A 15,719-nucleotide genomic window follows, 5' to 3' on the forward strand; every position below is an offset into this window, starting at 1 on the left:
ATCTTGGCTATAAAATATATTTTTCTTTTTTTGTAGGCACTCAGAATTCATTATAGACACTGAATTGATCTGAGAGTCAAAGGGCGATTTTAAAGCTCACATATTATTAAAGATGAAATTTAAGTATAACTTTGACTGGTGTGTGGTTTTTAACTCTCCTCATTTGGTAATACAGGAAATTGCCACGACAAAATCAATCAGCTTTTTGATTGATTCTTGCTGGCATATTTACTGTCCCCAATTTATGCATTTTTTTGTCCACTACCTGTTGGTCATAGACGACAATGTAGTGAGGTCTGGTTGAGTTATGATAACTCAATGGTGTCTACAAAAGGAAGCTGGAGAATGGAGATGTAATCAGTGGATGTTCCCAAATCGCTCACCCTACCCCTTGGCTCTGTAACCTTTCGTTTCTGCAGATCTGTAAGATGTAAAGCAATATGGTGGAAGCTTTACCACTGCACTGCTTATAGCTATCCAGACCTTACAGATCTGCAAATATCAAGTGACTTGACTTGGGGAGCGATTTTCGGGACCAGCGTGTGTTAAAGAGCATCTAGATTCTCCTACATGGTGGTCCAGTTCATGATAAACCAATCGTGTAAATTGGTTATATGCTGTCCACGGTTCTGAATCCTAGTATTGCAGGTAAAAAAGTATATAATCTACACATGCATAGGGGGTAGGGGACTATTTTGAAATGGGAATCCAAGATCCAACAGAGTAGGGCACACTTGAAACAGGCCTGAGGGATGTAACGGCAGTGTTACATGATTACAGTCCTGAGTTCACCTCAGAGGCCTACACTTAATTATTTTGGGACTTTTGGGTTAGCAAGATCTTGATTGAGCAAGAGCATTGTTGTAGAATAGGATATATTCCTACCGAATTGTCCAAATTAAATCCATTAATGTTTATGTCAAATATTTAGAATGTTGCAAGCAATGTATTATAGTGGGTGTATTAATTTCCACAATCATGGCGTTTTTATTTAACAGCATAGCTTAACATATAAATATATGTGCTTGTGTAAACAGGTTTTTCTTATGCAGCTGTGTGGCCCAGTGGGTGAATAAACTTGGTTTGAGCTTTACTAGTCGTTGGTGAGTTTTTACTATGTTTATTTAGAACCTAACAGTTGGTGCTGCGAGCAGTGTTCACCACGATTTACAGTGGAACTACGGAGTCCGAATCAGTGGAAAGGGAGCTACCAGAAACAAGGTAGGCAAAGTTACCACTCATTCTGACATCTTGGGGAGATGAGAATCGTAGGCTGAACAATTAAAATAATTTAACTTATAATTCACTGTATCACAATTCCAGTGGGTGGGAAGTTTACATACACTAAATTGACTGCCTTTAAACAGCTTGGAAAATTCCAGAAAAGGATGTCATGGCTTTAGAAGCGTCTGATAGGCTAATTGACATAATTTGAGTCAATTGGAGGTGTACCTGTGGATGTATTTCAAGGCCTTCCTTCAATTTCAGTGCCTCTTTGCTTAACATCATGGGGAAATCAGACCAAAAAACTGAAGACCTCCACAAGTCTAGTTCATCCTTGGGAGCAATTTTCAAACGCCTGAAGGTACCACGTTCATCTGTACAAACAATAGTACGCAAGTATAAGCACCATAGGACCACGCAGCCGTCATACCGCTCAGGAAGGAGTGCTTGTGCATCTGTCTCCTACAGATGAAAATACGTTCTGTCTCCTACAGACGAAAAGTGCAAATCAATCCCAGAACAACAGCAAAGGACCATGTGAAGATGCTGGAGGAAACAGGTACAAAAGTATCTATATCCACAGTAAAACGAGTCCTATAATCGACATTCAGCAAGGAAGAAGCAAGCCACTGCTCCAAAACCACCATAAAAAAAGCCACACTATGGTTTGCAACTGCACATGGGGACAAAGTTCATACTTTTTGGAGAAATGTCCTCTGGTCTGATGAAACAAAAATAGAACTGTTTGGCCATAATGACTATCGTTATGGTTGGAGGAAAAAGTGGGATGCTTGCAAACCGAAGAACCTCATCCCAACCGTGAAGCATGGGGGTGGCATCATCATGAAGCACGGGGGTGCTTTGCTGCAGGAGGGACTGGTGCACTACACAAAATAGATGGCATCACGAGGATGGAAAATTATGTGGATATATTGAAGAAACATCTCAGGACATCAGTCGGGAAGTTAAAGCTTGGTCGCAAATGGCTCTTCCAAATGGACAATGACCCCAAGCATGCTTCCAAATTTGTGGAAAAATGGCTTAAGGACAACAAAGTCAAGGTATTGAAGTGGTCATCACAAAGCCCTGACCTCAATCCTATAGAAAATGTGTGGGCAGAACTGAAAGTGTGTGCGTGCAAGGAGGCCTACAAACCTGACTCAGTTACACCAGCTCTGTTAGGAGGAATGGGCCAAAATCCACCCAACTTATTGTGGGAAGCTTGTGGAAGGCTACCCGAAACGTTTGGCCCAAGTTAAACAATTGAAAGGCAATGCTACCAAATACTAATTGAGTGTATGTAAACTTCTGACCCACTGGGAATGTGATGAAATAAATCAAAGCTGATTTAAATCATTCTCTCTACTATTATTCTGACATTTCACATTCTTAAAATAAAGTGGTAATCCTAACTGACCTAAGACGTGGAATTTTTTACAAGGATTAAAGGTCAGGAATTGTGAAACTGAGTTTAAATGTATTTGGCTAAGGTGTATGTAAACTTCTGACTTCAACTGTACGTTTGGGTGCCTCAAACTGATAGAAAATATTGATTATGCAGTGTGGTAATATGGACAGCAGGAAGCTTGGCCCCAGTGATGTACTGGGCCGTACGCACTACCCTCTGTAGTGCCTTGCAGTCGGAGGCCGAGCTGTTGCCATATCAGGCAGTGATGCAACCAGTCAGGATGTTCTCAATGGTGCAGCTGTAGAACCTTTTGAGGATGTGAGGACCCATGCCAAATCTTTTCAGTCTCCTGAGGGGGAATAGGTTTTTCACAACTTGTCTTGGTGAGCTTGGACCATGTTAGTTTGTTGGTGATATGGATACCAAGGAACTTGAAGCTCTCAACCTGCTCCACTACAGCCCCGTCGATGAGAATGGGGGCGTGCTCGGTCCTCCTTTTCCTGTAGTTCACAATCATCTCCTTTGTCTTGATCAGGTTGATGGAGAGGTTGTTGTCCTGGCACCACACGGCCAGGTCTCTGACCTCCTCCCTATAGGCTGTCTCATCGTTGTTGGTGATCAGGCCTAGCACTGTTGTGTCATCGGCAAACTTAATGATGGTGCTGGAGGGAACTGAGGACGCACCCCTGAGGAGCCCCTATGTTGAGGATCAGCGTTGCGGATGTGTTATTACTTACCCTTACCACCCGGGGGCGGCCCATCAGGAAGTCCAGGATCCAGTTGCAGAGAGAGGTGTTTAGTCCCAGGGTCCTTGGCTTATTGATGAGCTTTGAGGGCACTATGGTGTTGAACGCTGAGCTGTAGTCAATGAATAGCATTCTCACATAGGTGTTCGTTTTGTCCAGGTGGGAAAGGGCAGTATGGAGTGCAATAGAGTGTATCATCTGTGGATCTGTTAAGGAGGTATGCAAATTGGAGTGGGTCTAGGGTTTCTGGGATAATGGTGTTGTAAACCACGACCAGCCATTTCAAAGCACTTCATGGCTATAGACGTGAGTGCTGCGGGGTCGGTAGTCATTTTTGGCAGTTTACCTTAGTGTTCTTGTGCACAGGGACTATGGTGGTCTGCTTTAAACATGTTGATATTACAGACTCGGACAGGGAGAGGTTGAAAATGTCAGTGAAGACACTTGCCAGTTGGTCAGTGCATTCTCGCAGTATATGTCCTGGTAATCCGTCTGGCCCTGCAGCCTTGTGAATGTTGACCTGTTTAAAGGTCTTACTCACATCGACTGCGGAGAACGTGATCAGTCTTCCGGAACAGCTGGTGCTCTCATCCTTTTTTCAGTGTTATTTGCCTCAAAGCGAGCATAGAAGTAGTGTCACTGTGCAGCTCTCAGCTGGGATTCCCTTTTGTAGTCAGGTAATGATTTGCAAGCCCTGCCACATCCGACAAGTGTCAGGGCCGGTGTAGTACGATTCGATCTTAGTCTTGTATTGACGCTTTGCCTGTTTGATGGTTTGTTGGAGGGCATAGCGGGATTTCTTATAAGCTTCCGGGTTAGAGTCCCGCTCCTTGAAAGCGGCAGCTCTAGCCTTTAGCTCAGTGCGGATGTTGCCTGTAATCCATAGCTTCTGGTTGGGGTATGTACGTACAGTCACTGTGGGGACGACATCATCGATGCACTTTTTGATGAAGCTAATGACTGATGTGGTGTACTCCTCAATGCCATAGGAAGAATCCCAGAACATATTCCAGTCTGTGATAGCAAAACAGTCCTGTAGCTTAGCATCTGCTTCATCTAACCACTTTTTTATTGACCGAGTTACTGGTGCTTCCTGCTTTACTTTTGCTTGTAAGCAGGAATCAGGAGGATAGAATTATGGTTAGATTTGGAGGGCGAGTGTCACGCCCTGGCCTTAGTTATCTTTGTTTTCTTTATTATTTTAGTTAGGTCAGGGTGTGACATGGGGGATGTATGTGTTTTGTATTGTCTAGGGGTTTTGTATGTTTATGGGGCAGTGTCTAGTCTAGGTGTATGTATGTCTATGGTTGCCTAGATTGGTTCTCAATTAGAGACAGCTGTCTATCGTTGTCTCTGATTGGGAACCATATTTAGGTGGCCATATTCATTAGGTAGTTCGTGGGTGATTGTCTATGTCTATACGTTAGTTGGTTGTGTCTGCACTTTCGTTTTATAGCTTCACGTTCGTTTGTTGTTTTGTATAGTTTGTCAGTATCCTTCGTTTCGTCTTCGTTATAATTAAAAGAAGATGTATTGTTATCACGCTGCGCCTTGGTCCTCCTCTTTTCCACCATACGACGATCGTGACAGCGAGGGAGAGCTTTGTACGCGTCTCTGTGTGTGGAGTTAAGGTGGTCCAGAGTTTGTTTTTTCCCCCTCTGGTTGCACATTTAACATGCTGATTAGAAATTTGGTAAAACGTATTTAAGTTTCCCTGCGTTAAAGTCCCCGGCTACTAGGAGCGCCGCCTCTGGTTGAGCGTTTTCCTGTTTGCTTGTGGCGGAATACAGCCCATTGAGTGCAGTCTTAGTGCCAGCATCGGTCTGTGGTAGTATGTAGACAGCTACGAAAAATACAGAAACTCTCTAGGTAGATAGTGTGGTCTACAGCTTATCATGAGATACTCTACCTTAGGCGAGCAAAACCTTGAGACTTCCTTAGATATCGTGCACCAGCTGTTGTTTACATATATGCATTGTCCACCACCCCTTGTCTTACCAGACACCGCTGTTCTATCCTGCCGATACAGCGTATAACCAGCCAGCTGTATGTTGATAGTGTCGTCGTTTAGCCACGACCCCGTGAAGCATAAGATATTACAGTTTTTAATATCCTGTTGGTAGTTTAATATTCCTCGTAGAGTACTATGAAGTTATATTGAACATCACACATACCCAGATCATGGTGGGAGTAGCAGAGATGGTGTTGTACCTAAACTGAGCACAGGAAACTATTATCCACAGGTTCTGACTGTAGCAGAACATTAGGATGCCATTGGAGATGTTGGGGGCTAGGGAACCGGGTATGAGTTGGGAGACAGGTAGGAAAGGTTCAGTCCTAGATCTATCAGTAAACCATGAAGGCAATAGGAGATGGGGAGTGAAGTGAAAATGCCATGGCTTGGGAACACCTTTTGGAACCTGTGGCCGGACAGGGAAAGACTGGATGAAAGCATGAGAAAGTTTTTTAGGGCCTTCATTATTGTGGAACCCAGCAGAAAAAGTATCCCGACGGCATAGAATCAGGAGAGTGGGAATCATCATGTTATCAAACAGTTTTTTCTTTGCATATGTAATTATGTATCGCTTAACACATTATTAATACATATGTTTTGTGTTTCTCTTTGCTTTTCAAGTCTTGTGCTATCACTCTCTTAGTAACCAAAAGGAGAAAATGGAGGAAGTCAAAAGCTCCAGCTGAAATGTCATTTTGGGTTGTCAGACGAGAGGTGGAATAAGAGTGTGCATAGTGTAATAATAGATCAGAGGCCATAAATTTCGGAAGTGTAAACCTAATAATCAACTGTGAATGTTCTTTTTGTTCATTGTATTTTTTTGTTCAATTATAAGTCATTTCCAAGTTTATATAATGTTGAACAATATGGAGTTAATGTTCTGACTTCTAAACTTGAAATATTTGTATTTATTTATTTCACCTTTATTTAACCAGGTAGGCTAGTTGAGAACAAGTTCTCATTTACAACTGTGACCTGGCCAAGATGAAGCAAAGCAGTTCGACACATACAACAACACAGAGTTACACATGGAATAAAAAAACATGCAGTCAATAATACAATAGAAAAGGTCTATATACAGTGTGTGCAAATGAGGTAAGATAAGGGAGGTAAGGCAATAAATAGGCCATGGTGGTGAAGTAATTACAATATAGCAATTAAACACGAGTGACAGATGTGCAAAATATGAATGTGCAAGTAGAGATACTGGGGTGCAAAGGAGCAAGATAGATTAATACAGTATGGGGATGAGGGTAGTTGGATGGGATATTTACAGATGGGCTATGTACAGGTGCAGTGATCTGTGAGCTGCTCTGACAGCTGGTATCCTTATTATTTTATAGAGGGAGAGCGGAGAATGCAGAGTTTACATTCTGTCATAATATGTTACTGTTAGATATTAGGTATTCTATGGAGAGAAGGGCCACAGTCTGGTTTCAGTTGTTGGGTTGTAAATTTGAAATACTTGCTACACCAGAAGTTAATGGTTATGTGTAGGAGGAATGTACAGTTGAAGTCGGACGTTTACATACACCTTATAACTCCTGACATTTAATTATAGTAAAAATTCCCTGTCTTAGGTCAGTTAGGATCACCACTTTATTTTAAGAATCTGAAATGTCATAAGGTTAGAGTGATTTATTTCAGCTTTTATTTATTTCATCACATTCCCAGTCGGTCAGAAGTTTACATACACTCAATTAGTATTTGGTAGCATTGCCTTTAAAATGTTTAAATTGGGTCAAACGTTTTGGGTGGCCTTCCATAAGCTACCCACAATAAGCTGGGTGAATTTTCTCCAATTCCTCTTGACAGAGCTGGTGTAACTGAGTCAGGTTTGTAGGCCTCCTGGGTTGCACATGCTTTTTCAGTTCTGCCCACACATTTTCAATGGGATTGAGGTCAGGGATTTGTGATGGCCACTCCAATACCTTGACTTTGTTGTCCTTAAGCCATTTTGCCACAACTTTGGAAGTATGCTTGTGGTCATTTTCCATTTGGAAGACCCATTTGCGACCAAGCTTTAACTTCCTGACTGATGTTGTCACGCCCTGGCCTTAGTATTCTTTGTTTTCTTAATTATTTTAGTTAGGTCAGGGTGTGACATGGGGAATGTATGTGTTTTTTGTAGTGTCTAGGGTGGTTGTAAGGTTTAGGGCGTTTATTAGAGTAGTTGGGTTTATGTTTAGTATCAAATCAAATCAAATTTTATTAGTCACATACACATGGTTAGCAGATGTTAATGCGAGTGTAGTGAAATGCTTGTGCTTCTAGTTCCGACAATGCAGTAATAACCAACAAGTAATCTAACAATTCCACAACTACTACCTTATACACACACAAGTGTAAAGGGATAAAGAATATGTACATAAAGATATATGAATGAGTGGTGGTACAGAACGGCATAGGCAAGATGCAGTAGATGGTATAGAGTACGGTATATACATATGAGATGAGTACTGTAGGGTATGTAAACATAAAGTGGCATAGTTTAAAGTGGCTAGTGGTACATTTTTACATAATTTCCATCAATTCCCATTTTTAAAGTGGCTGGAGTTGAGTCAGTATGTTGGCAGCGGCCGCTAAATGTTAGTGGTGGCTGTTTAACAGTCTGATGGCCTTGAGATAGAAGCTGTTTTTCAGTCTCTCGGTCCCTGCTTTGATGCACCTGTACTGACTTCGCCTTCTGGATGATAGCGGGGTGAACAGGCAGTGGCTTGGGTGGTTGTTGTCCTTGATGATCTTTATGGCCTTCCTGTGACATCGGGTGGTGTAGGTGTCCTGGAGGGCAGGTAGTTTGCCCCCGGTGATGCGTTCTGCAGACCTCACTACCCTCTGGAGAGCCTTACGGTTGTGGGCGGAGCAGTTGCCGTACCAGGCGGTGATACAGCCCGACAGGATGCTCTCGATTGTGCATCTGTAGAAGTTTGTGAGTGCTTTTGGTGACAAGCCGAATTTCTTCAGCCTCCTGAGGTTGAAGAGGCGCTGCTGCGCCTTCTTCACGACGCTGTCTGTGTGGGTGGACCAATTCAGTTTGTCCGTGATGTGTACACCGAGGAACTTAAAACTTTCCACCTTCTCCACTACTGACCCGTCGATGTGGATAGGGGGGTGCTCCCTCTGCTGTTTCCTGAAGTCCACAATCATCTCCTTTGTTTTGTTGACGTTGAGTGTGAGGTTATTTTCCTGACACCACACTCCGAGGGCCCTCACCTCCTCCCTGTAGGCCGTCTCGTCGTTGTTGGTAATCAAGCCTACCACTGTAGTGTCATCCGCAAACTTGATGATTGAGTTGGAGGCGTGCATGGCCACGCAGTCGTGGGTGAACAGGGAGTACAGGAGAGGGCTCAGAACGCACCCTTGTGGGGCCCCAGTGTTGAGGATCAGCGGGGTGGAGATGTTGTTACCTACCCTCACCACCTGGGGGCGGCCCGTCAGGAAGTCCAGGACCCAGTTGCACAGGGCGGGGTCGAGACCCAGGGTCTCGAGCTTGATGACGAGTTTGGAGGGTACTATGGTGTTAAATGCTGAGCTGTAATCGATGAACAGCATTCTCACATGGGTATTCCTCTTGTCCAGATGGGTTAGGGCAGTGTGCAGTGTGGTTGCGATTGCGTCGTCTGTGGACCTATTGGGTCGGTAAGCAAATTGGAGTGGGTCTAGGGTGTCCGGTAGGGTGGAGGTGATATGGTCCTTGACTAGTCTCTCAAAGCACTTCATGATGACGGAAGTGAGTGCTACGGGGCGGTAGTCGTTTAGCTCAGTTACCTTAGCTTTCTTGGGAACAGGAACAATGGTGGCCCTCTTGAAGCATGTGGGAACAGCAGACTGGGATAAGGATTGATTGAATATGTCCGTAAACACACCAGCCAGCTGGTCTGCGCATGCTCTGAGGACGCGGCTGGGAATGCCGTCTGGGCCTGCAGCCTTGCGAGGGTTAACACGTTTAAATGTTTTACTCACCTCGGCTGCAGTGAAGGAGAGCCCGCAGGTTTTGGTAGGGGGCCGTGTCAGTGGCACTGTATTGTCCTCAAAGCGGGCAAAAAAGTTGTTTAGCCTGTCTGGGAGCAAGACATCCTGGTCCGCGACGGGGCTGGTTTTCTTTTTGTAATCCGTGATTGACTGTAGACCCTGCCACATACCTCTTGTGTCTGAGCTGTTGAATTGCGACTCGATTTTGTCTCTGTACTGGGACTTAGCCTGTTTGATTGCCTTGCGGAGAGAATAGCTACACTGTTTGTATTCGGTCATGCTTCCGGTCACCTTGCCCTGGTTAAAAGCAGTGGTTCGCGCTTTCAGTTTCACGCGAATGCTGCCGTCAATCCACGGTTTCTGGTTTGGGAATGTTTTAATCGTTGCTGTGGGTACGACATCGTCAATGCACTTCCTAATGAACTCGCTCACCGAATCAGCATATTCGTCAATATTGTTGTTGGACGCAATGCGGAACATATTCCAATCCGCGTGATCGAAGCAGTCTTGAAGCGTGGAATCAGATTGGTCGGACCAGCGTTGAACAGACCTGGGGCCTGTTGCACAAAAGTAGAATTAAGACATCCGGGATAAATGACTCAGCTGAGCTCAATGAAGCCAAAACATGTGCGTCCAGGCTTAATTGGTTGCACAAAGACCAAGCCAGGATGAGCAGACACGGATTCATTAAGCCAGGTGAAACCAATCCTGGATAGGTGCGCGCTCACGGCTCACTCAAATAGACCCCGCCACAGATCACAGATTAACTGATTTACCATGGCAACTAGAGCCGCGTACTTTTCCCCGTCGGAAGCACAAATCCTCATGGAGGCATACGAGGAGGTAAAAGATATAATTAAGAAGAAAGGCAACACCGCCACAGTGATAAAGCAAAGAGAAAAAGCGTGGCAAAGTATTGCAGACCGCCTGAATGCGTAAGTAGTGCACAATTACACACTCACCGCTCCGCTGAAACATCACAATTACAATTCAAATATTTAATTCACATCTCCAAAAATGCAGTTGTACTGTAATTATGAAACGGTTAAATTTTTAATTGAAATGCACTGCAGATATGAGTGAAATTGTGTAAAGTAACTCCATCACACTGTATAAAGCTATGATAAATTTTTTGATATTTTTACTGAAAACAAGACAAAAATACCAAGTAATTTTTTGCAGTGTGACTTCATTAAATGTGTGTGTGTGTGTGTGTGTGTGTGTGTGTGTGTGTGTGTGTGTGTGTGTGTGTAGATTAAACATGAACGGGCCAAAACGGACATGGCAGCAGGTCAAAATCAAATACAAGAACATTCTGCAGAATGGTATGGTCCCTGACTAATATTTAACAAAGCACAAGCATATATTGTACCCAGAAGGTGCCTGCTCACACATTGTCTGTACTGTTTTAGCAGTGAAAAAGAATAACCACAGACAAGGCACGGGTGGTGGGTCACCAAAGGCTGACCTTACCCCAGCAGAGGACATGGCCTTGGAGCTAAATAAAGGCAGGCCCGTCTTAGAGGGGATCCCTGGGGGGAAAGAGACGAGCATAGGTTCCTCCCAAGATGCCACCCGCTTCATTCAAGGTATGTCCTTCCATCTCTACATGGGATACAACCACATTCATATTGAATCAATTTGGACTGTCTGACTTTGGTTTACCTATTGCCTTGCAGTGTCTGGCAGCACTGTGTTCCTGTTAGAGCCACCAGCACAAGCACCAGACGATGCTGATCCAGTGAGTACTCCATCAAAGGCATACTGTAGGCCTGGCATGTCTTGTCTACTAGCTTCAATATGAATCCGATTAAATGTGATAGGGTGAAGGCCCCAGTGCAGCAGCAACAGCACATGATGGAGACGATGATGAGGAGGAGACCATCTCTCTGGATTCCAGAAGGCATGAGGTATCATGTTAAGACTGTGAAAGTACTATTTACTCTACAATGGTGAGGAGTCCTCATCAAAATCAAAAAATCTAATTTCTTTTACAGGACCCAGATGCTATACAGTGGGAAAACCAGCCTGGCAACATAGTGCGTATTAATAAAAGGACACCACATCCTGCCAAATTCCAGCTGCGCTAATTGTATTGTGTTCACAGAGCTCACAAGCTATCAGAAAGTTGTATGGCAACCACCTCCGGCGCCAAATAGAACTGGCAGACATAGACATTCAGTACAAGAAGAAAAAGATGGAAAATCTTGCACTGGAGTCCGAAATAAAAAATAGGACAATTAGGAAACTGGACCTTGAAATAAAAAAACTTGAGAGGGAGGTGAGATATGCCTTCAATGTACACTGTATGCTAACTGTAACACAAATGTATTAATCATTATTTTTCTTTCCTCCCCCAGCTCCAAGAAGATGACACAGCTCAAAATAAAAATTAGGTATATTCTCGTAAAGTCAAGTGAGCCATGACATATGAGCTCTTATTGTGAGCACACAGGACGGTGGCATCTTTCTAAGGTTTTTTTTATTTTCCCAGCAATCAGTACAACCAAGTCATCGTTATAAGGCATCGCCCTCTTTTGCCCACCCCCCCAGCACCAGGTGTGGCCACTAGCCTATATGAAGGCCCAAAATTGTGTGTTCCTTTCTGCTCTGACAATGGCATGCCCATTCGTGCGAGATGTGGTGGATGAAGAAGCACTTGTGCTGAGGAGAGCCTTCAGGCGAGAAAGGGTCTTCAGGGACCGGTTGGACCCACTGGCCTTCCCTGATGACCATCTATATGAAAGATACAGGTTTTCTGCAGATGGCATCAGGTATCTATGCAGACTACTGGGTCCCAGGATTAAGCACCGCACTGCACGGAGCCATGCACTGAGTGTGGAGCAAATGGTTTGTGTGGCCTTGCGCTTTTTTGCTAGTGGAGCCTTCCTGTACTCAGTGGGGGATGCAGAACAGCTGAACAAGGCCACAATTTGCCGCACAATAAGGAGTGTGTGTCTGGCTATCAAAGCATTAGCAGATGTCTTCATCTCCTTCCCTGGCCACAGAAGACTCTGTGACATCAAAGAGGAGTTCTATAGGATTGCAGGTAAGAGGATCTACAAATTACAGGACAACTGTTAACACATAGTAGGATACTCATTACTTTGTGTGACAGGTTTCCCCAATGTCATTGGTGCAGTGGACTGCACACACATAAGGATAAAAGCCCCCTCAGGTGCCCATGAGGCCGATTTTGTGAATAGGAAATCCTTTCACAGCATTAATGTTCAGGTGAACATAACTTTTTGATATTGTCCATTGACGAACACTCTGCATTGCCAGTGATGTGCATTGATTGGTGTAATATTCCTCATCTTATGATTTCAGATGGTCTGCAATGCTGACTGTGTGATCAGCAATGTTGTGGCAAAATGGCCTGGCTCAGTCCATGACTCCAGAATCTTTCGGGCCTCTGAAATCTATCAGTGCCTATCACAAGGTAAGCCACACAACCCCTATTTATAACCATCATGGCTGTGTCAAGAATATCACTGTGTTTATGAGGTAGTAATGATGAGATTTTGTGTTGACAGGTGAATTCTCTGGTGTGTTGCTGGGAGACAGGGGGTATGGCTGCCAGCCTTTTCTCCTGACACCTTTCACAGACCCCCAGGAAGCACAGCAGGCCTACAACCATGCCCATGCCAGGACCAGGGCCAGAGTTGAAATGACCTTTGGCCTCCTGAAGGCACGCTTTCACTGCCTTCACAAATTAAGGGTCAGCCCTGTTAGGGCATGTGATATTACTGTGGCTTGTGCTGTCCTCCACAATGTGGCCTGCCTGAGGAAGGAGAGGGCCCCCAGAGTGCCACCAGCCATGGACTGGGACAATCCGGCAATCTTCCCTGATGACGACAGTGGTCGGCTGCTGAGGGACCAATATGTGTTGAATTATTTTAGTTAGTATGTGTGCTTTCAATTTTGGTTAAATATGTCCTGCGGTGGCAGAGGAATTTGGTTTTTTTTGGGTTCGTTTTTTGACGAATTTGGCCTCTTATGATGTTTGTGCGGTATACTGTGTGTAATACAAGGCTGCAGGGAGGCTACTGCATCCATTCATTTGTCTGTTCAGTTGATGTGTATGGATTTGTCCTGCATTTATTTTAGTGTGCAGACATGCAGGGTGTGTTATATACAGACCTTTGAATGTGTATGTATCATTTTGTATAATATGCTTGGATTCTGTGCTTTCCATCTTGTAGAGTCACTGTGACTTCAGTTTCGAAAGGAGCTGATGGTTTACCTGCTTTGTTTTGTCCTTATTCAATAAAGGAACATAATGTTACACATTGTGTTTTTATATTCATATGGAATGTGTATTTGTTTATATGACAGAGTACTAGGGCCACACTGAAGAAAAAGGATAAAGTAATAAATTTATGAGGCTGGTTCTTTCTGCAGAAAAGCTACATATTGTTTTGATACTTATGACAATGTGATACTTAATATTCTGGCACATCAGCATGTCTTTGTTTATGAAACCATACTGAAGTACAATTTCACGAAATGCCCCACATCTGTCATTTTAACAACTGTCCTCCTTTAAAACAACTGGTTACAATATTATGACTTGTGTTTTTTTCCCCTCTGTGGCCCTAATATTCTATCATTTTATATATAGCCTTATAGTCTATGGGAAACTGTAAATTATCTAATGATAGCAACATCATCTAAAAATCATTTTTTATCCAAAATCATTGAAATTAATGATCACAAACGTTTAAATAATAACAGTGGGTCTAGTTATATGTGATAACAATGTATAGTGAGCAGTGAAATAACTATTGGTTTCCATTTGTGGTGACTGCTGACTGACATTAGGGATGAGATTAAATAGATCCTGGAATTTAGCCTGGTCTGGAGCAGGCTAGCTCCACAGAATAAATCTCCATGGTAATTTATACCATAACATATCCTCCTGCCCCCTATCCATCTTTAGTGCAACCGGATTACGGATCAATTGAGCCAGGATCACCAAGATATCCTGGCTTAATCCCTTATCCTAGTTTTGTGCAACAGGCCCCTGAGCGCGGGAGCTTGTTGTTTTAGTTTCTGTTTGTAGGCTGGAATCAACAAAATGGAGTCGTGGTCAGCTTTTCCGAAAGGGGGGCGGGGGAGGGCCTTATATGCGTCGCGGAAATTAGTATAACAATGATCTAGGGTTTTTCCAGCCCTGGTAGCACAATCGATATGCTGATAGAATTTAGGGAGTTTTGTTTTTAGATTAGCCTTGTTAAAATCCCCAGCTACGATGAATGCAGCCTCAGGGTGTGTGGTTTCCAGTTTACAAAGAGTCAGATAAAGTTCGTTCAGGGCCATCGATGTGTCTGCTTGGGGGGGAATATATACGGCTGTGATTATGATTGAAGAGAATTCCCTTGGTAGATAATGCGGTCGACATTTGATTGTGAGGAGTTCTAGATCAGGTGAACAGAATGACTTGAGTTCCTGTGTGTTGTTATGATGATCACACCACGTCTCGTTAATCATAAGGCATACCCCCCCGCCCCTCTTCTTACCAGAAAGATGTTTGTTTCTGTCGGCGCGATGCATGAAGAAACCAGCTGGCTGCACCGACTCCGTTAGCGTCTCTTGAGTTAGCCATGTTTCCGTGAAGCAGAGCACGTTGCAATCCCTGATGTCTCTCTGGAATGCTACCCGTGCTCGGATTTCATCAACCTTATTGTCAAGAGACTGGACATTGGCGAGTAGTATGCTAGGGAGTGGAGCGCGATGTGCCCGTCTCCGAAGCCTGACCAGGAGACCGCCTCGTTTGCCCCTTTTACGGCGTCGCACAGGGTCGCCGGCTGGGATCAGATCCATTGTATTGGGTGGAAGGCAAAACACTGGATCCGTTTCGGGAAAGTCATATTCCTGGTAGGAACGATGATGAGTTGACGTTAATCGTATATTCAGTAGTTCCTCCCGACTGTATGTAATGAAACCTAAGATTACCTGGGGTACCGATGTAAGAAATAACACATAAAAAAACAAAATACTGCATATTTTCCAAGGAACGCGAAGCGAGGCGGCCATCTCGTTTCGGCGCCGGTATAGTAGTCTAGCTGTGTCTATGGTTGAGTGTAGGTATCTAGGAAAGTCTATGGTTGCCTGAATTGGGTCTCAATTAGAGACAGCTGGTTATTGTTGTCTCTGATTGGGAGCCATATTTAAGGCAACCATAGGCTTTAGCTGTTTGTGGGGAATTGTCTATGTTGAACGTAAGTAGTTTGTGTGTGCACTTGCGTTTGTAGCGTCACGGTCGTTTGTTGTTTTTGTATAGTTTGTATAAGTGTTTCGTTTCATGTTCATCTTCGTCGTTATAATAAAAGAAGATGGCTTATTTTCCACA

The 15,719-nt window shown here is 43.9% G+C and overlaps 1 protein-coding gene across 2 annotated transcripts; it reads left to right on the forward strand.

Annotated features, from left to right (window-relative positions):
• Positions 1-9,881: 9,881 nt before the first annotated feature.
• LOC139581062 (putative nuclease HARBI1) lies at positions 9,882-13,675 on the forward strand. Of its 2 annotated transcripts, XM_071410417.1 has the most exons (9): positions 9,882-10,953; positions 11,044-11,105; positions 11,188-11,274; positions 11,362-11,403; positions 11,472-11,645; positions 11,725-11,760; positions 11,859-12,413; positions 12,695-12,806; positions 12,901-13,675. In XM_071410417.1, exons 1-6 carry the CDS (start codon positions 10,851-10,853, stop codon positions 11,758-11,760), a joined length of 504 nt encoding a protein of 167 aa, XP_071266518.1. In that variant the 5' UTR covers positions 9,882-10,850; the 3' UTR covers positions 11,859-12,413; positions 12,695-12,806; positions 12,901-13,675. The 2 variants fall into 2 exon arrangements, with proteins under 2 accessions (XP_071266518.1, XP_071266517.1); XM_071410416.1 differs by lacking the exons at positions 9,882-10,953; positions 11,044-11,105; positions 11,188-11,274; ... (1 more) ...; positions 11,472-11,645; positions 11,725-11,760.
• The last annotated feature ends 2,044 nt before the right edge of the window (positions 13,676-15,719 follow it).

The sequence above is a fragment of the Salvelinus alpinus genome, chromosome 7, assembly GCF_045679555.1.
Source record: "Salvelinus alpinus chromosome 7, SLU_Salpinus.1, whole genome shotgun sequence".
NCBI lineage: Eukaryota > Metazoa > Chordata > Actinopteri > Salmoniformes > Salmonidae > Salvelinus > Salvelinus alpinus.